General features: G+C 42.6%; 1 protein-coding gene across 1 annotated transcript in view; it reads left to right on the forward strand.

Annotated features, from left to right (window-relative positions):
* Positions 1 to 26970, forward strand: part of TANC2 (tetratricopeptide repeat, ankyrin repeat and coiled-coil containing 2) — a 529014-nt gene that overhangs the window by 455753 nt on the left and 46291 nt on the right. The window contains exons 16-17 of the mRNA XM_084857421.1: positions 15433 to 15541; positions 16734 to 16856. Of these exons, the coding sequence (XP_084713547.1) occupies positions 15433 to 15541; positions 16734 to 16856 (232 nt within the window). The remainder of the gene's footprint in view (positions 1 to 15432; positions 15542 to 16733; positions 16857 to 26970) is intronic.

The following is a 26970-nucleotide window of genomic DNA, read 5'->3' on the forward strand; positions in this document are numbered from 1 at the left end:
TTACCCCCTCCATAGTTTTATCTTTTAAGAGCAAACCTATTTTATCAGGTGTCTGGAAAACTTTCTTTTCCCTTTTCACCCTTTCTCTTTGTCTTACTAGCAACAGGTCAGGATAACAATTAGTCCGTGGGACATGCCCCCAAAGCCGTTGACTCAACCCCCCCCCCAGATCTCTTCCTTTGGTCTCCTGCCACAAGCCTACTAGTCTTCCAAATTCCCCCCTAGCCATTTTAACAAAATAGCCATTTTAGATCTATGTTATTTTGTGTATACTGTCTGTTCATGTGTTTTTTATGGAATTGGCTTTTAAAATTGGTATACTGTATTTTTAATATTTTTAATCTTTGTAAACCACCCAGATAGCTTTGTCTATTGGGCAGTATAGACATGTAATAAATAAATAAAATAAACAAATTACGTAGGGACAATCCAGTGACCACTTCAAATCCTGTTGGCCATAGCACAACAGTCTTTCATGTGGGAGCTATTCCTTCCTCTGGCTACTATCTTTTACTTTCCTCAAGACTCAAAAGATCCTTCAGCAGATCCCAATCTAATAATAAAACTGACAGACCAAGAGGGAAACCTTGTTGGGTCACAGGGTTCAGCCAAGGCCTAGACCCAGACTTGGTCAACAAGAAACCACTGAGCCACAAGGTTCAGCTAAAACGTAGTCTCAGGCTTGGTCAGTGGGTTAGGGAAAACTTATTTTGGGTCTTGTCCATTGAGTCACAAGCTTCCACTGACCCCGCTTGCATTCTGAACTCCCAAAGGCAGTACAGAGGTGCCTGAAGTCAGCTTAAGTCTTAGACCTGGTCAATAGCTTATAACTCTATTTTTTCCTCTAAATCTGTCAGCCCTGCAGTAGCTTAACAGTGTTCCCATTGGGTCTCATTATGTCCCATTGCGTGTCATTATTTTCCCATTTGCCCTCATTTTGTCTCTAAACTTTCCCTTTTTCTCCCTCTTCTAAGGCATCCCTTAGAAGTTCTAAAGTGTTTCAGACTTTAAAAGAAAGTAAAACAAGCAACACTCATTCCAAAACAATCTAAAATCTAAACCCCCAAAATGAACGAACCTGCAGAAGGATAATTAAATAGGAAGAGAAAAACCGGAGGCTAAAATTTCAGGGTCCCTGGTATTGGATACATAGGCACACCTACTTTAAACAGCCTCAGCTTGGCCCTGATGTCATAGGCAAGGTTCCTTTGGGGACTGAGATAAGAGTGTTCACGTTCACTCAGATTTACTTAAATTCTACAAATAAGGACTAAAACAAAAACATAAGCTAAATGTATTTATTAAAGGAAGATAAAGAAAGATAAAATGAACACACTTGCAAACCTTCAGCCAAGCCAAGGAAAGACATACTCACAGATCCTGCAGCTGTATGTCTACCACTCACTCCGGTACTTTACCAGGAAGGGTAAAGGGACTCTCACCTTCTCCAGCATGACCCAGGAGTCACTAAGGCCTAAGTGATAGGCTCAGAGTAACGTCTCAGGTTCAGGGTGAAAGAAGAAAAAGAGACCCAGATCTCTTCTGTGTATCAGCTTAAATAGCCTCCCAAATTTGGTGACCTCCTTCCTAATACATATTCCAAAATTGTTTATTTATTTGGTCCATGTCATCTCATACATCCTGTCTCATAACACATTTCCCAGATATCCCCTCCTATCTCTGATGCATCTTGTTTACTACGGAACAGATCTAAGTTCCCTTTGTATGTGGTCAGCAGCTCCTTTTTTCTTCCCTTTAGTTCCAGACAGGGGAATCCCAAACCACAATGTGTTCTTCTCTGTGACCCCTTACTTTTTATCCAGTTTCCTTATAAGGAAGACACAGCTGATAAGGTTGGGTGGTTATCAAAACATCTCTTATCAGCATCTAGCCAGCTTCTAATACAGTAGATCTTACTCCCCTACTTGCTCTGTTGCTCATTAGCTTTAAACCCAGTATAAGCACCATCTCTTACCCCTTAAACTTTAAACTCCCCATACTGTACCCAAATGTAAATGGCAAGGCCTAAGAAAATCCTTATAACCTGGCTCTATCAGGAGGGAGAGGGCAATTAAAAGCAATAGTGTCGAGAGCCCAGGCCATTTCTGTATTCCACAGGTCAGCCAGAACTTCAACAGTACCACTGACACATAGAATCATAGAATAGTAATGTTGGAAGGGGCCTACAAGGCCATCGAGTCCAACCCCCTGCTCAATGCAGGAATCCAAGTCAGAGCATCCCTGACAGATGGCTGTCCGGCCTCGTCTTGAATGCCTCCAGTGTGAGAGAGCCCACCACCTCCCTAGGTAATTGGTTCCATTGTCGTATTGCTCTAACAGTCAGGAAGTTTTTCCTGATGTTCAGCCGGAATCTGGCTTCCTGTAATTTGAGCCCATTATTCCATGTCCTGCACTCTGGGATGATCGAGAAGAGATGCTGGCCTTCCTCTCTGTGACAACCTTTCAAGTACTTGAACAACGCTATCATCTCTCCCCTCAGTCTTCTCTTCGCAAGCCGAAACATGCCCAGTTCTTTCAGTCTCTCTTCATAGGGCTTGGTTTCCAGTCCCCTGATCATCTTTGTTGCCCTCCTCTGAAGCCTCTCCAGTTTGTCTGCCTCCTTCTTAAAGTGTGGTGCCCAGAACTGGACACAGTACTCCAGATGAGGCCTAACCAGTGCTGAGTAGAGGGGAACTAGTACTTCCCGGGATTTGGAAGCTGTGCTTCTATTAATGCAGCCCAAAAGAGCATTGGCCTTTTTTGCAGCCACATCGCATTGTTGGCTCATCTTCAGCTTGTGATCGACAACAATTCCAAGATCCTTCTCGCTTGTAGTGTTGTTGAGCCACGTATCCCCCATCTTGTAACTGTGCCTTTGGTTTCTTTTTCCTAGGTGCAGAACTTGGCATTGATCCCTATTAAATGTCATTCTGTTGTTTTCTGCCCAGCGCTCCAGTCTATCCAGATCACTTTGAATTTTGTTTCTGTCTTCCAAAGTATTCACTATCCTGCCCAATTTTGTGTCATCTGCAAATGTGATCAGCATTCCCTGCACCTCTTCCTCCAAGTCATTCATAAAAATGTTGAAGAGCACTGGGCCCAGGACTGAGCCCTGTGGTACCCCACACATTACCTCTCCCCAGTTTGAGAAGGTCCCATTGATAAGCACTCTTTGAGTCCGATTCTGTAGCCAACTGTGGATCCACCGGTTCGTTGTTTCATCTAGCCCACTTTAAGCTAGTTTGCTCATCAGGAGATCATGGGGCACTTTGTCGAAAGCTTTGCTGAAGTCAAGGTATATGATATCTACAGCATTCCCACGGTCTACAAGGGAGGTTACTTGATCAAAAAATGAGATCAGATTTGTCTGGCAGGACTTGTTTTTGACAAATTCATGTTGGCTTGGAGTAATCACTGCATTGTTTTCGAGGTGCTTCCAGATGGATTGCTTTATCATCTGCTCCAGAATGTTCGCAGGGATTGATGTCAGACTGACTGGTCTGTAGTTCCCAAGTTCCTCCTTTTTACCCTTTTTGAAGATAGGGACCACATTAGCCCTCCTCCAGTCATCTGGCACTTCCCCCGTTCTCTGCAGGCTGTCCTCCAGTATCATCCGCAAGTACCTGGAATCGGTTCCACAGCTCCACTGCTTCCACTGGTGCAGAGTGGCGTCTAGTTCTTCTTCTCCTAACTGTCACCCTTTTCCAAGGAGTATCCTCTACTCCATTTTTCTTTACCTCAGCATTTCCTACTGCCTCATCTTGCTGTTGCTCTTCAAGCTTCTGGTCTTCCCTTTGCTGCTGTAGTTCTCCCATTCTGTCCAAGAACTCTTTGTGTTCTCTTATTCCCCAGAGGGTCGACAGTCGCCGCTCCAGTCCACTTACTTTTTCTTCCAGCAGCATGATCAACTTGCACTTGTTGCAGGTGTAGGCCATGTTGTTCTCAGGCAAGAAAACAAACATTGCACACACCTTTCAGGTCACCACCACTGGAGAGTCTTGTCCTTCCATAGCCTCTTTTCCCTTTTTGTGTCTAGCTTTGTGATTGTTCTAGACTAACCTGTGCCTGCTCCTCTACTCAGTAGAGGTTAAAAGCAGAGTCCCACTGGTGTGGAAGTGTGTGTTACAAGACAAATAATTTTTTAAAAGTTAGTTAAAAAAGAAAAAAAATGTTAGGGCCAGGATACTAGTTGAGGCAGGTCCATGGTTGCCATGGTGGACATGGAATCCTGAGCCCTTCTGACTGAGTGACCTCAGCATGAATGTTGAAATCCCTCAGAACAAGAAGCCTGGGTGATCCTTCGCCAGATCCAAAATCACCCAGCTAGCTCAGGAAGAGAGACTGTTGAGCAGCAGAGTGGACATAGGGATGTATCAGAAATTTGTTTCAGTTTGGTTTTGATCAGGATTTACCAGTTTGCACCTTCCAGACAAAGCACAGACTTGAATACAATCTGCGGTCGAAGTCCATACATTTCTGAGCTTGCACTGTGATTCACGGACCAAAAAAACCAGTGTTCAACAGCATGTGTACCTTTGAAAAATGTGCATGAAAAAATGCATACTTTTGAAAAATGCGCAGAAATACACTTTAATCAATGGGAGAAGAATGTGTACATTTCACAAAGAAGTGCACAATTGATGCTTACATTCGGAAAAATATGCATGGATGTTTATGAAAAAAATTAATGATCTCGCAATCTGAGATGAACTCAAATTGGAACAACCTTCAAGATGGAATTTGGAGTACTTTGGTCAGCTTGTATTTTGCTGATTCACACACCCCTTGGTGGATTGTACACCAACAGAAAACCCTGTACTGTCTGGGACACTGAACCGCAACAGCATGCACTTAAAATTAGCAGACTATTGGATGGAACATCTGGTTACTGAGCTAAAATTACTGTAGGCTGCTGCCATTCCACCTCCCTGCCTCCCAGCCCTAGCCTGCTGTACCACAGAATAACGTGGGAGGCAGAGCTAGGTGAGCCACACTCCCCCTCTTCCCTCAGCCAGATCTCCATGATACATGCCAGGTCAGCATCTTCATCCAGAATTAAATCCTGGATGAGTAATGTTTTCCGAACTGACCTGGCGTTAAAGAGCATGACCTTTAGGTTAGGAGGAGTACCTTGCTGTCACCATGGCTTCTTTCAGTACATAAACAACCTGAAAGGAGGGAAGACCAAATTCTAGCCTATTCTCCTTTCCCTGCAACAGCTGTGTTGGAATCTCCTGCCATATCTCCTCCTGCTGGTTATCACTTGAATTTCCCCACTCTCCTAGACACATCTCATAAAGCCCACTATAGCAGCATTAAACCACCTCTTAAAAATACAAGTTTTAAGTGGCCCAAGCAGTACTTCAAGCTTGCCATAAAAACTGCATGCGCAGGCACCCACAGTGGGTGCCCTTGGCCTCCCAAAGGGACAATCCCCTTTGTTGTTGCCCCCTCAGTTGGCAAACTAAGTGTCTCCCTTATAGCCCCTGGGTCCCAATGGTCCAATGGGGCTAGGGCTGCTGGAAAAATGCTGAGTCACTGCCTAGGCCTCTCTCAGAAGCGCTCTGGGCAGCCTGGCCTCCTGAAGCAGGTCTACTCAAGAGAAAGGATCCCTGGGCAAGCAACATGGTAAAAGTTTACTCACTATCAGACCCAGGGCAGCTAGCCTTGCTTCTTCCTTTCTGGCTACTGGAGTGGCTACTACTGTTGCATGTACTTCTTAGTGCTTCAGTTTAAATTTAGCTTTCCCGGACTCGGGAAGTCTTCATTTTCCCTTCATTATTTGAGCAGTAAAATGTATATGTAAGATTAACTTACCTCATACTTCATAAATGGGGCTATCTTTGAGAAGTCTTCAGAAACTTCAACTGATTCAGAAGATCAGCCAAGCTGGTGACACAGGCTTGCTAGAGTGAGCATATTACATCTATCCTTAAGGAACCTCATTAGCTCTCCATTATTTTCCAGGCTTAATTGAGAGTGCTGTTTTTGGCCTTTAAGGCCCCAAACAGTCTGCAACTAGGGTACCTGAAAGACCATCTGCTCCTGTATGAACCCAACTAGCAACAGTTCATCTTTGGAAGCCTTTGTCCAGGTACACTCACCTGGCAAAGGTAGACAAGGTAGCTAGCTACCAGAGAGAGGAGAGAGAGAGTCTTTTCTGTGGTTGTGCCATCTGTAGAATTCACTTCTAAGTCCTGGCACCTTCTGTACTCTAAATCAGGTGCCTGGTGAGTCTATCCTGTTGGGCAGGCTTTGAGTATTCCACTATTTAATGTGTTCCACTTTTTAGTGTTTGTTTCACTATGCTTGATGGCTTGTCTTGGTTTATTGGCTGCTAAATTATTTAACTGCTGCATTCTTCTTTTATTGCAATGCAAGGGTGTGTTTAGATTTTTTTTAATCTGTTGTCTTAGCCTTTATTATGAATGGTTTTGCAACTGGTATCAGTAATGGCATTTATTCATTAAGGTCATTCTATAGAGAATCTTTCTTCAAAATGTTTTAATTACAGGCAATTCCACCAAATTTATAGATCCAGATTTAGGCATGTTCAGCTGAGCTGACAGAAGTGGACATCCCCGCCTCCTCTTCCCCACAGCAACCATTCCAGCCCCCTAAAACTGCTACATAGAGGGTTGGTAGACCTTGCTGAATGGGGTGAGCTGTGGTATAGGGGGAACAGGGGAATCCCCCAAAATCAGGCAGAGGCACCTTCGATGAGCAGATCCTGGATCTAACCCACTCTGTTTTCGGTTGAGTGGATTTTATAATGTTGTTCTTTAAATTGACACATGATGAGAATTCTGAACCTTTGTACAGACAGATTGCCAAATGTGCTTGGAAATTGGATTACACCCTTTCTCCCTTGCTGCCTCACATGCTTCAAACTGCCTCACAGAATACGTGCACAGTGCCACCTCTCCTACTTCCTTCACATCCATCCTCAAGACCCACCTTTTCTGTAAAGCCTTGGGCTTTCCTGTGCCCTACTGCAATTCAGCCTGTGAGTAAGCCTTAGCATGTGTAGCTGAAATAATGGTATATGCTTCCTCTCCCCTCCCATTCCTCTGTTGTTCCCCTGTGTCAAATTTTAGATTGTAAGCTCTTCACAGCAAGAAGGTGTCATCTTGTACTCTGCAAAGTGCTATGCACACTGATGGTGCTAAATAAGTAAAAATATTATTATTATTCCTTTCTCATCTGTAAAATTATTGCCCTTTTCATCTTCTAGTGAGAATAACTACAAATATAACTGAGATAATAAGTCTTTCAATTTACTTCTGTTATAAATTAAAGTTGTTCACTCTGAAATTGAAGTCCCTCTGTTTGTGTAGTTTCTGACTAGCATAGCTCCTTCATTTGAAAGTACTGGAAATCACTCAGTACTACTAACTATATCGCAATCTAATTTCCTGGTAATGTCTGATTCAGTTAAACCACTTCCACTGTGTACTACTCTTTAAATCTTATGATGTTAAGTTGAATAAAAATACATACATCCTCATCAATATGAAATATTTCATTATAAATGAATTATCCTAAAAGTAACACAGGTAGACAAAGTATATTTTTAATCTTTCACAGATACTTATAGCTATTGTAATGTAGGGATAGGATATTTATATAGCAGCTAATTTGCCTAATTTACCTTTACTGTACCATTATAGTACTGCATTAGTACTTTAATACAGCTTTGTTCCATTATATGCTATGGCAGATCTACCCCACCATTTAGCCATTGGATTATTACCTTCACACAGGTCATGTTAATAGTATCTTATCAAGTTTAGAAATTTCAACCCTCCTTTGTCTAAAGCAACTACTAGGATTCTTTCGCTTTTAGCTTGTCATATGAAATTTTATAAGAAGTGTTGACAGTGTCCCAGAGATCCAAAACGATTGATATGAAAACATTCTCATGAACTCATAGAATTCTGGGTATAATATTCATCATCAGCACTGCAATTTTGCCTAACCAGAGAAGAGTAGAAATGGGCCACTTTTTAAAATCACTGGAAACATTTAGTATAAATGGTATTTATTAAGTTTTCTGCATCAGATGTCAAATAGTTACCCAGATATTTAGTGGATTTTAGGTCAAATCAGTAGCACAATGAGATGTTACATATTCTTGTATCTCCTCTGCAGTATTAATCGCCAAATACTCTTTCTTCTTCAGGTTCACATACCCCCAAATGGTCCCAAAATGCCTTTAAATGCCTACTATATTGAAGTTCTTGGGTTTGTAAAAAATAAGATTTATTATTGGTATCACTCCCTCAAATAGCAAACAGGTGCTGAATGCAGTTCCGGGCTATCTGCCCATACATTTCCTTAGCCACCTTGCCCTTCCTTTCACCTCCTTTATGTGTCTTTTTTAATTTTCAGATAATCACTAAGCTTTCTGTCTAGCCACATTGGCTTCATCTGTAGTCTTCTAGTTTTTTCCTTCATTGGGATTGCACCTTTAGTATCTCCATTTTTAGGAACCCCCCATCCATGATGAACTCCTCTTCCTGTTAGGTTTTTCTGGCATAGAATCCTACTTATGATTGCTTTGAGTTCATTAAAATCAGCTTTCCTGAAGTTCAAGATACACATTAGTTTTTCTTAAAAGCAAGAATTTGAGCATTACATAGTCACTTTCCCCAAAGTTCCTGCTACTTTCCCCTCATCAACTAACTCTTCCCTATTGGTCAAAATCAAGTCAAGGATGTCGGATCCCCTTGTTCCTTCTTCCAACCTCTGAAGAAGAGAGTTGTCAGCAAGGCAAGTCAGGAATTTCCTGAAGAGACCATACTTGGCAGAGTTTGTCTCCCAACAGATATCAGGGTAATAAATGTCCCCATTATTACTATTTCATGCTTCCTTGAAATATGCACAATTTGCTTTTGGAAAGCACCATCCACATCTTCTCCTTGGTCAGGTAGTCCATAATAGACTCCAACAACAGTATTGTTTTTATTCCTTCCTCCATTTATTTTAGCCCAGATGCTTTCAACAGACCATCATGTTCATTCTCCTGAATTTCTGTGCAGGTATGTGCATTTCTAACATAATATAGCACAACTCCTACCCCCTTTCTATGGCTTCTGTTCTTTTTTAACAAGTTATATCTTTCAGTTGCTCCATTCCACTCATGAGAGTCATCCCATGAAGTGACTGTTATACCTATTAAGTCATATTTACCTTCTTGAATCAAGAGTTCCAGCTCATCCTGTTTATTTCCCATACTCTAAGAATTAGCATAAAAACATTGAAAACCATGAACTTTGTGCTCCAATGACCTCCCTGCATTTCTGTTAAGAGGTTTAACAGGCCCCACCACAGCTGCTCTCCCAGTTCCTGCTACAATGCATGAGCCCTTATCGATAGTCCTTACCTCTGGACTTTCATCTCCATCCTCTACAGGATTCCATTTAAAATGCTTCTGATCAAATGCCATTCTTCAGGCAAATACATTCTTCCCAGTCTTTGTGAGGTACACTCTATCTCCAACCAGTAGTTTTTCATTCAAAAAGCAAAGACCATGGTCCCAGAAACCAAATTTCTCCAAGCAGGACCATTTTAATAGGCTATAATAATAAAAAGTACCTCTAAACTAGGTTTTAGCAGCATCCCACATCATGGCGGGCCATGCAACCCAGAATTAATATTAAACTCAAAATATTCCCTCATTAGGGGCCGTAATGATTCAATTACGTACTTATTTTGTACCTTATTTCTTGTCATCTGCAAAGTTTAAAACCCAAGAAATGTGTACATGAGCAGAGATAGCTTTTGATCCAATTCATACGCTTTGTGTATCATATCTAGTGATCGCAAAAACAAATTTATTCTATATGTGTAAAGGAATAAAAAGTAAACTCCATTTTGCTAGGGTTGGAATATCTCCATATATCTATCCACTGGAATAGCATGCCAATACTTCATAGAATCATAGAACAGTAGGGTTGGAAGGGGCCTATAAGACCATCGAGTCCAACCCCCTGCTCAATGCAGGAATCCAAGTCAGAGCATCCCTGACAGATGGTTGTCCAGCCTTGTCTTGAATGCCTCCAGTGTGGGAGAGCCCACCACCTCCCTAGGTCATTGGTTCCATTGTCATATTGCTCTAACAGTCAAGGAGTTTTTCCTGATGTTCAGCTGGAATCTGGCTTCCTGTCACTTGAGCCCATTATTCCATGTCCTGCATTCTGGGATGATCAAGAAGAGACCCTGGCCTTCCTCTCTGTGACAACCTTTCAAGTACTTGAAGAGCGCTATCATCTCTCCCCTCAATCTTCTCTTCTCAAGGCTAAACATGCCCAGTTCTTTCAGTCTCTCTTCATAGGGCTTTGTTTCCAGTCCCCTGATCATCTTTGTTGCCCTCCTCTGAAGCCTCTCCAGTTTGTCTGCCTCCTTCTTAAAGTGTGGTGCCCAGAACTGGACACAGTACTCCAGATGAGGCCTAACCAGTGCTGAATAGAAGGGGAACTAGTACTTCCCAGGATTTGGAAGCTGTGCTTCTATTAATGCAGCCCAAAAGAGCATTGGCCTTTTTTGCAGCCACATCACATTGTTGGCTGATATTCAGCTTGTGATCTACAACAATTCCAAGATCCTTCTCGCTTGTAGTACTGTTGAGCCAAGTATCCCCCATCTTGTAAACCGTGCATTTGGTTTCTTTTTCCTAGGTGCAGAACTTGGCCTTTATTCCTATTAAATGTCATTCTGTTGTTTTCTGCCCAGCGCTCCAGTCTATCCAGATCACTTTGCATTTTGTTTCTGTATTCCAAAGTATTAGCTATCCTGCCCAATTTTGTGTCATCTGCAAATGTGATCAGCATTCCCTGCACCTCCTTCTCCAAGTCATTAATAAAAATGTTGCAGAGCACTGGGCCCAGGACCGAGCCCTGCGGTACCCCACTCGTTACCTCTCCCCAATCTGAGAAGGTCCCATTGATAAGCGCTCTTTGAGTCCGATTCTGTAGCCAAATGTGGATCCACCGGATCGTTGTTTCATCTAGCCCACTTTGAGCTAGTTTGCTCATCAAGATATCATGGGGCACTTTGTGGAAAGCTTTGCTGAAGTCGAGGTATATGATATCTACAGCATTCCCACGGTCTACAAGGGAGGTTACTTGATCAAAAAATGAGATCAGATTCGTCTGGCAGGAGTTGTTTTTGACAAATCCATGTTGCCCTCGAGTAATCATGGCATTGTTTTCAAGGTGCTTCCAGATGGATTGCTTTATCATCTGCTCCAGAATGTTCGCAGGGATTGATGTCAGACTGACTGGTCTGTAGTTCCCAGGTTCCTCCTTTCTACCCTTTTTGAAGATAGGGACCACATTAGCCCTCCTCCAGTCATCTGGCACTTCCCCTGTCCTCCATGATTTCTCAAAGAGAATAGACAGCGGTTCTGAGAGTTCTTCTGCCAGTTCCTTTATTACTCTAGGATGCAGTTCATCTGGCTCTGGAGATTTGAACTCACTCAAAGTAATTAGGTGTTCCTTGACCATATGCCTATCGATCTCAAGCTGTAATCCTGCCCCTTCCGCCTGTACTTTGCCTTTGCCAGGGGGGTCATAGACCCTCTTTTGGGAGAAGACTGAGCCAAAGTAGGAATTGAGCACCTCTGCCTTTTCTTTGTCATCTGTTATCATTTTTCCATCCTTATTTAATAGCTGAACAACCATTTCTTTCCTCTGTCTTTTACTATGCACGTAGCTGAAGAAAGCCTTTTTGTTGTTTTTAGCATCCCTCGCTAACCTCAGCTTGTTCTCAGCTTTAGCCTTCCTGACGCCATCCCTGCAATTCTGTGCTACCTGCCTGTACTCTTCCTTTGTTATTTGGCCTTCTTTCCACTTCCTATATGTGTCCTTTTTTGTTTTCAGGTCATCCCTAAGCTTTTTGTGAAGCCACATTGGCTTCTTCTCTTGTCTTCCACCTTTGCTTCTTGTTGGAATTGTTTGTAATTGTGCCTTGAGAATTTCGTTTTTTAAAAGCTCCCACCCATCTTGGACTCCTTTTCTCATTAGCATCGCTTGCCATGGGACCTTACTGATCATTGTTCTGAGTTTATTAAAATCAGCTTTCCTAAAATCCAGGGTACGCGTTTGACTACACTCAGCTTTTGCTTCCCTTAGAACCAAGAACTCAAGTACAACATGGTCACTTTCCCCTAGAGTTCCTGTAACCATAGTGCCAATCACTTAGGATGCTAATATTTTTTTTAAATGCCTGAACATATTTACATAAGAAACCAAATTTGACTGGTTTCACATGACATGACATCCCACCATGAGCAGTCAGCCATGGTGGGTTGTCGTGTCATCCTAAACTGGAGTGTGTTCCATGGGATGGTTTATTTTTGGGGAACCAGCGAAGCCAAGAATCCATGGCTTGTTCCAGGGCTATTTTTGCCCACAATGGGTTGTCGTATTGTCCAAACCTGGGAGACCTATTTTATCATGGGTTGCGGTGATTGGCTATAGGGTCACTTGGGAAGAGTGGCAAAAAAGCCCATGCCATTCTCTTTTTGTTATCTTGCCAGTGACTGCCCTTCCACCAGTGCCAAAATGCACTTTAAGGATCATAACTCATTCCCCAGCTTAAAAAAAAAATCTGTGCCTCAAAAATGCACAACTGGGTCGCAGTGTATTATTATTATTGTTGGTGGTGGTGGTCTTTTGCAAGTGTGCAACTGCATGCTTATGGCTGTCCAATATGTCTGGTCAGTTTCCTTGTCTGTTTCAGCTGTCAAAGGGAATGGCAAAGTAGATAACATACAGAGAAATTGACAAGACGCAGTTGCAAATCTGCTAATTTGCATACAGTTGTGAAGGACCATGGGAGAAATAATACTAAGGGAAAGGAGGGATCCAGTAGCGCAGTTCAGAAGCATAAAAAATGGGTGAGAAATACCCAAAAGAGAAAATGCACAAGCACACTTGTGCACTTGCAAAAGACCAACCAGCAGTACTTACACACACCCTCTGTCCCATGAGGCCTCATTCACTCCATTCCATGCAGCCGCCTTCTCAGGGAACCACTGTAACTTCAGCAATTACTGCCCCAAAAAGGAGCCACAAAAAGCGGAGTTAATATCTCCCCTTTCTGGAGTATCTGGAGAGTCGGGGGAGTGTTGAAAAGGTGGGGGACACTGAGAAATATCAGTCCGACACTTAAAATTGAGAGATCACATTGCCAAGGGAGAGATACTGTGCAGTTACTCCCTTGCCTGTTTCCCCCCATTTTTAGTGCTTCTGAATTGCACTAGCAGGTCCCCCCTTTCCTTTAATATTATTTCTCCCATGGCCCTTTGCAACTTATGCAAATTAGCCAATCTGTAACCTCATCTTGTCAATTTCCTTGTATGCTACCTATTTCACTTCACCACTCCCTTTGACAGAAGAAACAGACAAGGAAATTGACCAGACAATACTCCATCTATCAGACAGCTGTAAGTCTGCACTTATGCACTTGCAAAAGACTGACAAAAAGAATAATAAAAAACATGACCCCAATTGCACATTTTTAGGCACAGAATAATAAATTTTTAAGAGCCAGGGAACAAAAAGGTGTAGTGATCGTAGCAACCCCAACTGCACATTTTTGAGGAACCCAAAAATAAATAATAAAAAGCCAAGGAATGAAAAACCAGGAGGGGGAGACAAGACTGGTTTTGCCACAAAGTCCCCTGGGATATGTGCTGGAGCCAGCTGGAGGACTGAGCGGGAGGACAAACCACAGCAAAGTTGATCATCTGTTGGGTGTACCATGGGTTGTTCTGCGAACAACCAACCCACCGTGGCTTATTCATGGGGTGGCTTAGTGTAACTTGCAAATCCACCCATTGTCTCCCAGTAATATAATACTTAAGTATAGATGGTCAAACATTCAACAAAAAGAAGTTTAAAGTGTAAATGTATGATTATTTCTCATTAGTAGCAAGATATAAAAAACCGCTCCTTCACTTAGCAGTAGTTAAATATAAAGTACAAACTACATAAACCATCAGCTATTTCAAATATAAAGTGCAAGTGTAAAGCCATTCAGTCTCTCAACAAGAAATAAATATGAAGTGCACACTATAAGAACTATTAACACAGTGAACATGAATTAGATATAGTGTGCAAAAGGACAGATAAGGTACATTCAAAGAGGAAATTGTTTAGAATGGCAGTAAAGTGTTGGTGATGTACCATTAGGTGTTTTAAAGGCCTCTGTTAAGTCGCTCAGTCTCTTCCATTCATTCACTCAGGCCTCTTTCAAATGAAACCAGGTTACTGTTTCCTCCACCCCCTTCTAGTTCTGAGGGGAGGGAAGGCTACAACTCCTCACAAATGCAAATGATAGTCCTGACCACAGCTCTGCTGACAAGTCACTCAAACAAGCCAGGAGCTAGATGCCTCCACTCTCCACTGGTTCTGAGGGGAGTGAAGCCTGCTACTCCATATGGTGGAAAAGGGGGTCTGAGGAGGGTGATGGCTTCAGATCTGTATGGTGGAAAAGGTGATTGCAGTTCTGCTTCTCCTCAAAATGAGTGGGCATGTATTCTCAAAATGAGCATGTACTCTCTGCTGCTTGATTGTCTGGTTGAGCATCCCTCCTTGCTTGCCATTCAGCTTGTGTATCTGGCTAAAGAGTCCCTTCTAAGTACCTGCAGGGGGGTAAGGCAAAGCAAACTTAGTAAAGGGATTCCGCAGGTGACATCAGTTCAGTCCAGACATCCCCAGTTCTCTGATAATCTTAATAGGATTATAAAGTTGTAAGAGTATCCAGATGTCATGTATCCCAAAATTATAATGGTCAAAATAATAAAGTCAGTCACTACCTGCACCTCTGAACGTAAGTCCTAACCTAGATGTACTTATGAACTGGAGGCAGTAATCATTGCTCAATAGATGCATCAGTCACCCAACATTTCCTGTCCATCTATTCAGTCTGCCTGTTTTCCAAATAGAACCCTGTGGCCTTGAGCTTGCCTAATGAGCTCTACAAAGGGGCAAGCTAGATGGAGTTCACTGCCACCAAGTTCCCCTTTCACCAATATGACACAAATCATTATTGCTTTCAGCTCCAGGAAGATAGGCATTACAAAACCAATGCAGCAATTTATTTATTTATACCCCACTATTATACTAAAAGTGCTTAGAGCAGCACATAACATAGTATATCCATCTAAAAGCAAGTACTTCTAATGAGGCTGAATTGACTGGTGTTTGTTGTTCAGTGTACCTGGACTCAATTTGGTATTCAGCAGCATTTCAGGAGAAATATGATCAAAAGTGACAAGCAATTAAGCATGTGACTGTGAGGTGCATCAAAGTGAAATGGACACTTTTCAGTGGCTGATGTGCTAACCGTCAAGAGATACATTGGAAAGAGAATTCTCACTTGCTTTTCCCATCATGTTTCTTCTTCATCTTGTCTTTTATCCAGGAGTGGCCATACGTTGCTCGCCTTCTGGTTTTCCCGTCAAGAGGGAAAACTCAACAGACAGCAGACTATTGAGCTGGGCCATCATATTCTCAAAGCACACATCTTTAAGGTAGCACGAAATCATGCAATGACATCTCCACTGTGGGTTAAATACTAGTGGGTGTTACTATTTTCAGAATATATGAATAGTGTTAACTTTCTGACATCCACACTAGCACCTTTACCCTGGTCAGCGACTGTTTTAGGGGGAAGGCCAAGCCTGCCCCCTCTCCTTGAACTGGCAGGGGGAAGGAATTTATGTTCTGAAAGGAGGAGGGATTTAGCTTGGGAACTGTTATTTGGTGACCCCTACTGTAGAACTCTCACACAGCTGATAAAACTGAACTGATGGCCTTATTCCATTATTCTCCTACCAAAGGTGAAACACAGTGTGTGGGTCAGATGTGAATTCGTTCAAAGCTTTAGCGTATGCAACTTTAAAGCCCTGAGCAATAGAGAATGTTTGAGAAGAAATAAATCTGTAACAGTTCCCATTGGCACTTTGATTTCAGTATGATATGACCCAGTGCTAAGGAGTCACATCATGCTGAATGTGTTATAGTCTGACTGAAGATTGGCAATTTCCTGGAGAAAAGAGCTCGGTGCTGTAACCCACTTGCTAAGAGTACCTCTGGAATAGGCATTTTTAATTGTAAGCCCCTTGTCTTAATATACTTTCCTAAGGTATCTGGCTAGCAGTATGTAAGGAGGATTTGGGGAGATGTAGACAATAACCTTCCAGAAAGAGGGTCCTAAAAGAATCCTCTCTGAAGAAAAAGAACATCAGATCCATTGCCTCCAGAGGAAGATGTTAGCAAAAAGTAACCTTTTTACTATCTTGATTATTCTAGAATAAATTTTCCTTTTTGGTGATGCATTCTTCTTTTTTTGCCAGTATTTTAATTTACTCCCCACTGGACCTAGGCTAAGAGGGGATTACGCTATCTCATAGCCAGCAAGCAGGTGCTTCTCTCCTATTCATAACAAATTGTGGCTCCTTGTTCTCTGGAGTTCATGTTTATGTGCAGGGTTCTTTAAATAGAGTCAAACGTCAAAACATTTAGAATAGATCATATAACCCTTGATGCTCTGACCCTGTTTGCGTTGGGTATAGGACCCAAAACACCCTCTCCAGTACTCCTGCTTTCTCTTCAGAAAATTCCTTTAGAGTTGAAAATCCTTGCTAGTAGATTTGGGTTGAATTCCCAATTTGTTAGTGGCATGTAAACCTTGAATGATCAAGTTTCAAATGTCTTTTGCAGGGGCTGAGTAAAAAAGTTGGGGTTTCTTCCTCAATTCTCCAAGGGCTTTGGATTTCCTACAGCTCAGAAGGTCTTTCCATGGCGCTGGCCTCTCTGCGGAACTTGTACACTCCCAACATAAAGGTACTAGAAACAGATGTTGGTCTTTAGGTGCCAGATTGCAGGGGGCCAAGTCCCCTGAGGTCCTGATAAAGCAACGGCTTCAGAATCAGGCCCATGTCAAAATAACTCCAAATTCTGTTTCCGTTAAGGGAGCTTGCAATTTCAGGCTTTGAAAGGCCAGCCTTTTTTTTTAGCAAGGGACGAGGATGAGAGGACAAATTGAAAAGCCCTTGTTGACCACACCATCGCCTTGGGGCAGCAGGGGGAGCAGTAGAAGGATTAGACATGGAGCTGAGCTGGGCCCTGAAGCCCCTTCTTCTTGTCCTCCTCCACTGATATATGGCCAATACATTTTCTGGTGTTTCTGTCTAACCATGAGAGTGAGGTGGATTTTTAGTTGTTTTATTTTGAAATGAAAGCCTGTTCTCAGGGTGTGGATAACACACAGTCAGATTGGGGAAGGCTGAAGGGAAGGAGCTACAGGCACTCTGCACAATTTCACCTTCCTTGATGAATCCCTGAAATGGAAGACCTCACTTTAGATTTTGATACACATAATTTGTGTACCATGGTCCTGCCTGTTCAATGGGAATTGTCTCTTGCCATGTTGTGTTGGGAACAAACTAGACATGACATTAATTGCATTATTGTGATTAGCATTCACATTTTTGTTATGTAAAGAACAGATGTGAGGAGTGTGGGCAGCATCAGGACTGCAGGGGATGGGAGGGAGAGGTTAATGCTTTCCCCACCTGCTGTGGTCCCAGTGAAAACCATGCACAAGCTGCTGTTTGCATCAGTAGGGAAGGCTATATTAGCACCAAAGGAGGCTTTCTCCAATGCAGACAGCAACAGGGGATGATGATTATTGTCAGGACCATGGTTGGTGGGGAAAGGGGTTAAGCTCTTAATAATACTCCCTGCGATCCTGCAACTACAATTTACATGTTTAAAAGATACATGTTAATTGTATTCACACAATTAATGTCACATCTAGTTAGGCCTTTTGTCAAAGCCAACTCTGCTTCACTTCGCTGCAATCCCTGGGGCAGTCCCACAAATTATCTCTCCCCATTTCAGATACCACAACTTCAGCATTCTTTCCATTCAAGGGGAATTCTGGGTTATCCTTCCCTCACTGCCTTCTTTTTTCAACTTTGTTTTATTTCTAACTAGTATTTAAAATGCAAGCTTATTGACTGGATAAAATGTAAAGTCTATTACATCTACTATCTATCTATACATACATACATATATAGACAACTTTGTAAATTTGGAGTGAAAAGGGAGCATACTTCCAAGTACCAGATGCTGGGGGCAGACAATAGAGGAATGTAGTTGCCTTCATCTTTTCCTAGTCGCCATCTTTTCAGAGGTATCTGTTTGGCTCTGCTTGATGGATTTTGGACTAATATAGCCAGGCCAGTGGTAGCTGGTGCCCATTAGCACCTGCACTTACCTCACAGGGTTGTTGTGGGGAATAAAATGGAGGAGGACCATATAAGCTGCCTTGGGTTCCTTGCAAGAAGAAAAAGGGCAGGATATAATAATAACAGCAGCAGCAGCAGCTACTGATAGATGGAGCCAAGGAGAGCAGGGCAGCTAATTGTAGTCAGAGCCAAGGAGCCAAAGTATGTGGAGCAATAAACTGAGGCATGCAAGTTGACTTCAAGATCATAGGTTCAAAACAGAGGGCTGTGTAGGAGGTGCTTCTGTCCCATAGGGATGTTGGAGAAATCCACAAGGGAACCAAATGAGTTCAGGTTTTCATGAATCTGACCCACAGATTCCACAGTGGACCGGCTTTTCCCCGTCAGGCGGATTCTGCAGACTTGCAGACCGTTTTTCTAACCTTCGGTTATTTTTTTGCAAATTTCATCGTAGAAAAATATGCAAAAATAAAAAAACCCAGCTGAAAATGTGCATTTCCCACATAGGCTAAAGCATCAAAACATGCATTGGGGGGGGGGGATTTGCTCATTTTGTGGGAATTTGCACATTTTTGCATGTGTGAATTTGCGCGGATTCACATTTGTGCGAATTTGAATTTATGCAAATTCGGAAACAAAAAAATCCAATCCCTTCAGTGGGCAGACGATGGAACAAAAGGCACTTGCCAACCTGTGAAATATAGACAGAATGGATTTTACACAATCCGTACATCCCTACTGACCCTTAATTCAAGATGAAAATGGTCCTTTGAGCCCACAACACCAAAGCTATCCTTTGAACTCATATTTATCTGCAACAGCAGCAACCCATTGCAGAGAAAGGTCAAGGTGAGGCAAGTTATTGTAAATATCATGAGTACAAAGCAGAAGGCTGGGCAGGGGAGGATCCTCTGGCCCACTGAACGACACAAAAGCAGTACTTTGAACCCATGTTTGTTGGATACAGCAGGAACCCATGACAGAGAAAGGGCAAATTCAGCTACGTTACCTTCAACATCAATTGTGCAAAGCAAAGGGTTGGCACAGCAACACACAAAGCCAGTCCTTTGAACCAACAGTTTTCTGCTCCAGCAATTATCCCTTGCACAGAAAGGGAAAACTGAAGCATACAAGTTAAACTCAGGTTCATTAATTCAAAGCAGGGGATTGGTGGTGTTGTCTCTACAGTCCTTTAAACCTATGTTTGACTCCTCCACAGCAGAAACCCATTACACAGATAGATAAATAGATAGATGTAGATGTAGATATAAATAAAAAATAGCAAGAGTCTCTCTCTCTCTCTCTCTCTCTCTCTCTCTTTCTCTCATACACACACACACACCATTAAAAGTCATAAAGTAAAGCAATATACATGCTGGCTAGTGCTTCCCTTTGGCCTCTGGATTCCAGTCCAAATGCAGTGTCCCGCAGACTAGTTGCTATTTCTCTCTCCCTCTACTCACATCACATTTGCATAAAAAAAGAATACACACAGTCTGAGAAGCACCACACTCTCTCATATGCACTCCCCAACTAAGTCACTGTCTCACATGCTCTCGCCATCTTGCTCTCTCTTATTCTGTCACATGCACTTCCCAACTTGCTCACTCTTGCAGTCACTCCCCAACTTGTTCTCTCAGGCACCCTCACATATACAGTGTAGTCTGCACCTGACCCCTCTCTTCTTCCCCCCCCCCAGCTGCGTGCTCCCTCAAATCCCCGCCCCCAGAGTTAATCTAAAGAAAAAACCTATTAGTGCCAATCAGGGTCATCACATGATTACTTTAGAGTAAAACTCTTAATCTCTCTTACTCACTCTGCTGCTGTGACTGTGGGCATCTCTACACAAGGCTTTTATCATGCACTCATGATTGGTCACTCACAGAAGTTTGCAGGTCCTTTACACGACATCATCAACCTCCAGGGCCGCTCCCATGTTCTATAACCTTTATCCATTTTTTTTAAGATCGGGGAAAGTCCAGCATTTTTTCTAGAAGTGTGATGAAGTGCTGCAATGGCTGCATGTACTTCTGCAATTCCGCTATACAACACCGCCATCTAGTGGCTGTATAGTGAAACATATAGAACTTGCAGAGAAAGGAAATCCCTGAAAAAAAAAACACGTGTAAGCAAGTGTACAGGAGCAGATTTTAATCCCGTAAAGAAACCGGAAGCAGAAGCCCTGATAAAGATGTGGGATAAACCCTGGTGTAAAGAAGCCCTGTCACTCTGCTCGCAGTCAGTTAGCATCGAGGCATCCACACCACTGCTTCAGTGCTCTCCCTGCTAGGCCTCATGGACGAGAACGAAAAAAAAGGGACACTCCATGCAGGAATGGAAATAAAAACAGCAATTGGCTGTGGGCATCTTCATGGATTTACATGCACACTTACAGCAATGGATGGGTCCAGACAGGTTCAGGGGATCTGGATAAGGATCATGTTTGGACCATGTTTGGCTGCCAGGCAGTGCATAATGGTAAGTTCTCACAATGGTGGGATGTAAACAGTGGGGTCCCACAAGGATCAGTATTGGGACCAATGCTTTTTAACTCGTTCATAATGCCCTGGAATTAGGAGTGAGCAGTGAGATGGCCAAATTTTCTGATGACACCAAATCATTTAGGGTGGTTAAACAAAAAGGGATTGCAAAGAGCTCCAAAAGAAAATCTCTAAACTGGGGAAATGGGCATCAAGATAGCACATGTGGTTCAATGTAAGTAAAGTGATATTGGATTTTGCATTTTGGAGCAAAAAATCCCAGCTTCACATATACAGTGATGGGATCCGAGCTAGCGGTGACTGATCAAGGAAGATATTTGGGCGTTGTGGTGGGCAGCTCAATGAAAAGGTCAACCCAAACTGAAAAAGGGGAATTCCATGTTAGACATAATTAGGAAAAGAATAAAAAATAAAATTGTCAATATCATACTGTCCATATACAAATACACACCTGGAATACTATATACAGTTCTGGTCACTGTACCTAAAACAAGATATTGCAGAGTTGGAAAAAGTGAAGAAAAGGGCAGTTAAAGTGATCAAGGGGCTGGAGCAACTACCTTATGAGGAAAGGGTTACAACATCTGGAACTGTTTAGCTTAGAAAAATGGCAAGTAAGGAGAAACATGATAGAGGTGCACAAAATTATGCATAGTATGGAGAACGTGGATAGGGAGACATGTTTCTACCTCTTTCATACTACTAGAACCTGGGGTCATCCTATGAAGCTGATTGGTGGGATGTACGTCTTCACACAGTTCACAGTTAAGCTATGGAATTTGCTACCACAAGATGTAGTGATGGCCACCAGTTTGGATGGCTTTAAAAGGGAGATTAAACCAATTCATGTAGACTATCAGTGGCTATTATTCATGATGGCTATATGCTACCTCCAGTATCAGAGGTGGTTTGTCTACATATACCAGTTGCTGGAGAACACAAGTGGGAGGGTGCCATTGCATTCATATCCTACTTGTGGGTTTCTCAGAGGCAGCTGCTTGGCCAGTATGTAAACAGAATGCTGGATTGGATGGGCCCTTGGGCTGATCCAGCAGGGCTCTTCTTGTGTTCTTACGATCCTCCTGGACACCCTGCCTTGGCACTGGAATCAACTGTATGTACACGCACCCACCACTGAGAGCGCTGCCTGTCTCTGCAATACTGAGCATGTGCAAGTTCAAACAGGAAGCAGCCACCTCAGCCTGCCAAAACATTGAAGATCCTGATGAAGGGACTGAGGGACTGGAGAGGAGAGCAAGTGGCAGGGAATGAAAGTAACTGCTGGGGCTTGGAGGTCAGGGAATCTCTCTCTGTCTCGCCATAGAGGGGGCCAGAGAAGCAAGGGGCTTTGTCGCATCCACAGAAATTCAAGCACCACCCCTGAGTAAGTCAATTTTATTTACTTTATTTATAAAATTCAATTTGAACTCCACTACTTCAGTTTGAAAATTTTCAATCTGGTTTATAGAATAGCATTAGTATATTAAACACAAATTTAAAAAACACACACGATTAGGGATGGATGGATCAGTGGAAGTCTGTTCCATCCCATTTCCACAAATGCCCCCAAACCAAGTCCATCCTGCTCCATTTATGTGTGGATTTTTAGGAAGTAAAAAATCCCTAAGAATTTGCACAAATTCAGTAGATTAAAAAAATTAATCTAAAATATTTAGATGTTATAAAAGTATTTGCAAGGTGAATTTCTTCTGTTTTATGTAACAGAAATTAGCTGCCAAAGCAGCTGAATGAAAATGGAGCTGTGCCAGTCCGCCTGGGACTGATGAGCTGCTGTCACTGTCAGGGAGATTGCGCTAGTCCCTAAACCTGTATTTTGAGAAATGGAGTCACATCCTAATACTCTCATTCCTAGCTAGTGCCCCGTAGGTGTTTTTCAATATTTTGTTTCCTACCACAATCTGACCAACCCAGTCACTTCCAACCAGTGTGCTTGAGCACACTAGTGTGACTTGAGAGGACCATTAATGTGTTGTAAAAGTCAATTAAAGTAATTAAAGACTCTCTTAAGGCTCTGAGCATGCCGCCTCCTAATCAGAGTACAGGTAATTCTGCAGCATGTCTGCCCTCAGGAGTGGCGGAATGATTCAGTCACACCTGATGCAGATGCATACCATAATTACTTGCCTTCAGAAAAGGGCACCCACTTCCCCTCTGTTTGAGTCACTGTTCTGGGCATGTCTCCTTCTAATCCAGAGGCTCACCCCAAGCATCAAGTTGCACAGAAATGCAGTAGTCTGACTTGTTAGTGGGCAGGTAGTTGTGCCACATTCAGTGTGGCCTTTGTGAAATGTGCGCTCAGGGAGACAAGATCAGAGCATCATGAAAGCTCCAAAAAGTAAGTATTTAAAATAATCTCATCTACCACAGAGATGTTGGCAAGTTTTGTAAGCCTTCAGAATACAAACGGGGGGGGGGGGATGATATCATTGGGCTAAGATGGCATCCTGAGCCTGAGTTCTGACTCATAAGCTGTGTTTAAAACAAAACTATACAAACAGCACTGAAGATTAAAAACAGCTAAGGGGAGAGAATAAGATGCACCAGTACTCCTCACTAAACAATGACAGATGTCTCACATCCTTTTTTGACCTAAGAATAAGGCAACAAAACAAGGCCTAGAAGAGGAGGACAGTGACAGTTCGATCTTCAGGTAAAGTGTGCTGAAATTGCCAAAAGCCACAACAGATCAGATGGCAGTTATAGCCATCTAAATTTAAAAATTTATTTATTTTACTTATTTATTATTAAATTTATTAATCGCCCATCTGGCTGGTCACCCAGCCACTCTGGGCGATGTACAACATACAATAAAACAGTTTAAAACAATCAAATTCTACAATAAAACATTTTCTAAAATACCCTAACCCACCCCAAATGCTTGCCTGAACAAACACGTTTTTAATGCATGACGGAAGCTCATTAAAGAGGGGGCATGACGGAGTTCCCTAGGGAGGGAGTTCCACAGAGTGGGGGCCACCACAGATATGAGTTCCACAGAGTGGGGGCCACCACATATATAACACTGATAGCAAGAACATAAGAAAAAGAAGAATAAAAGCATACCCAATTGCAATACATGTTCACAACACCGCTGATTTGAAACAAAAGTTTTGACACTACTCTTTCAAATATACGTATTATGTAAGCAGATGATATGTCTAAATAAGCTTCCAGATGAAACTGACAACCATAAGATTTGTGTTCAAATGCAGCAAGAGCAGTAAGATCATCAGTCCACTGAACAGTAGGTGGTGGATGTTTATCTTTCCGGGCTTGGAGTATAAGTTTCTTTGCAACTGTTAAGGCTCTCATCCATTTTTTCTGTCCATCTGTTAATCCCCACCTCACAGGAATATAATTTTAAAGCGCATTGGTATCCACATTTATCAAACATTTTTCAAGAACAAAATTTTTGCTGGCAGTAACTTCCAACCAAAAAGAAGTCACCACAGGCCATGCCCACATCATATGTTTCTTCGACTCATTATCCACATTACATCACCAGCATCTAGCAGAGCTAGCCAGCCTTTTCCTAATCAGCCTCTGTGGTGTCCATTATACACAAAAAATCATTTTTTGTTGAATCAGCCTCTGTTTTAAATCTGCAAAAATAGTACATATGGAAGCCAAGGCAACTTTCCATTGATTGGCTGTATAGAACATTCCATTTCCCTATTCCATTCCTCTTGAACATACTGAACATCTTCTTTATTACATTCCAGAAGGCATTTATAAACAAGTAGGCTTAGCTTTCTGAAAAAAGCCAATTAAGGGAGCAATCCTATGGCCACTAGACAGCAGCTAGATGGCCATAGGCTATGCTGTTTTCCGGGAACCGACCTCAGAGCCCATGCTCCGAGGTTGGTTCCGGGAAAACCAACCTCCCCCCACGTCCGTGCTGCCTCCGAGGCAGTGCGGAGAAGCCCCATCCTCCACGCTTGGGAGAGGAGCGCGGAGCAGCTGAAAAGGGGTGGGGCTGGGGGTATTCTGGGGCAGGGAGAGTGGATCTGCCTGTACGACATATCCTATGTGTCGTGCAGCAGCCGTCTCCCCTCCCGTTCGCCGCCCCCCTCCATGGCTAGACAGCTGAAAATGGCTGTCTAGCAGAAAAAGCAGGGCAGGAGAAGCATGGAGGGAATGATTCCCCCCCGCCCCGTGCTTCTCCTACCTTGCTTTGGATAGGCAGTCACCTCCAAGTTTGCCTGTCTAGACAGGATTGCACCCTAAGTCCTCCAGCAATAGACATCACTGCATAGACATCTAAATTAAACAATGTTGCCAGGATGGGAACCAGGATATTCAACCACTAAAATATCAAGTGGGAGAGGTCAGAAAGACACTGATAGTAGTCCCAAATACAGCAAATGAAGCTATAAACCTCAGGCTAAAGAGCCAGAAGACACTGACAACTCTGCTCAGTTTCAGTGTGGATATAAGGAAATGCTTGGAATCCCTGGAAAACAGAAGCTGCTGGACTAATATATGTATCAGAAGCTAGAAAAACAGAACAAAAAAACAAGGAGATAATATGACTTATTTCTCACTGACTGGCTCAAAATAGTCTTCCCTGATTTGGTCTTTCTGCAAACTGACAGACAGGGCACACACAGACTTATTTGCAAAACCACCACTGGGAGCAAGGCCTTGTGATATTATAGCTCACCTGGCTAAAGACTCACAAGAAGTAGCCAGTTTGGAAGCAGCTAGACTTAAAGAGAAAATAGAATATGAAGCAGCACAGATCCAGATATTCCAAGATCTCTGCCTGGAGACTTTGTAGAAAAGAAGAGCCTTCCAATCAACTTCACAAGTCCAGAATTGGATGCAGATGGGGACACCAAGTGCAAATTATAGTATACAAGGCGGGAAAGAAATTGACTAGGAAGGAAGCAGATCACCTTATGCTGCCTTTTCATTTGGAGCCAGAAATTCAACATCCACAGAATTAATGAACTACAAAGGCAACAGGTTCTCGCCCTGAAACCCAGGAAATGGGAATGGGAGCAACTGAAAAAGAAATGGGGACCCAGGATGACTACAGACACCTCTACTACAAGCAACTGAAGCAAGTGAAAGACAGTGAACAGCACAGGGCTTTGGGAATGATTTGGTCAAGGTCTGAAGCCAGAACTTCCTCTAGACTGATAATCAGTAATAGGCTCTCCTACTCTTAGCATTAGTAATACTTTGATAGATGCTATAACTGTAAAAGGGAAAAGTGAACTCCCTGCCCCCCATTTTCTTCCCCTACAGCAGTTCAGGGAAAACAACCTGGAACCCCCCAAACAGGAGCTCTCAGGCTGTGAAAATGGGGATAATATTATGTTCTTAATAATAGTTTTAGTTCTTATTAATGTTATTGTGGGGTATGTCTTAACAGCCCATAATATACTGATAAGCAGATATAATGAATTGAATTTCACTGTCTTCTTATGAAAAACTAAAACTAAAATAAATATCAGATATTGATATTACGATATTGTCTGATGTTAATAGGCTGGGTGCTCCAGAAATACGCTTCAAAACCTGCTCAAAAAAGAGCAACTCCTGGGACTTCTGGTTTGGGACTGATGTAGCCCTGGCAGCTTCCACGGACTGTCCGTGAGAGCTTTCTCAAACAGCTTTTTAAAAGGTTGAAAAACCTTTTCATCTCCCCCCTAGAAATGAAAGGGGGGGCAAGGCAAATAGCTCTGGATTTTTGCCTGGAGTAAGGTAACCCCCACGCGATAGTGGAGGAGCTGGATGCCAGGGTTTCCCCCAGGGCTGTACCAACGCGAAAAGCTGTAATGAGACTCCTATTTTATAGGAGAAAACAGGGCTGGCGTGTTCCATAACAATATATCCTGCAAGAAAAATCAGCAACCTATGAAAGATGATTTAAGGACTTTGAACTATATTTGAGATCATCTGAGGACCTGTAAGATTTATTGGAGAATACAATGGCTGAACCGAGGAGGCAAAAAGGGCTTGCTTCAACACCTCCCACAACTCCTGTGTCAAAGGTGCCGAAAACAGAAGATTTAGCAGAATTATTTATGATGATGAAAACCCTATCTTCACAATTTTTGGGACTAGTTCAAAGGCTGGTCTTAATTCAAAATTCCATCACTGATATGCAGAGAGCCGTGGATTTAATTAATGCGTCACAGAAAAAAATTGAGTCCAAAATTAATGAGCTTGAAG

This window comes from Heloderma suspectum, chromosome 5 (assembly GCF_057233095.1).
Source record: "Heloderma suspectum isolate Gila_16-S chromosome 5, 16-S_ref, whole genome shotgun sequence".
In the NCBI taxonomy this organism is placed as follows: Eukaryota; Metazoa; Chordata; class Lepidosauria; order Squamata; family Helodermatidae; genus Heloderma; species Heloderma suspectum.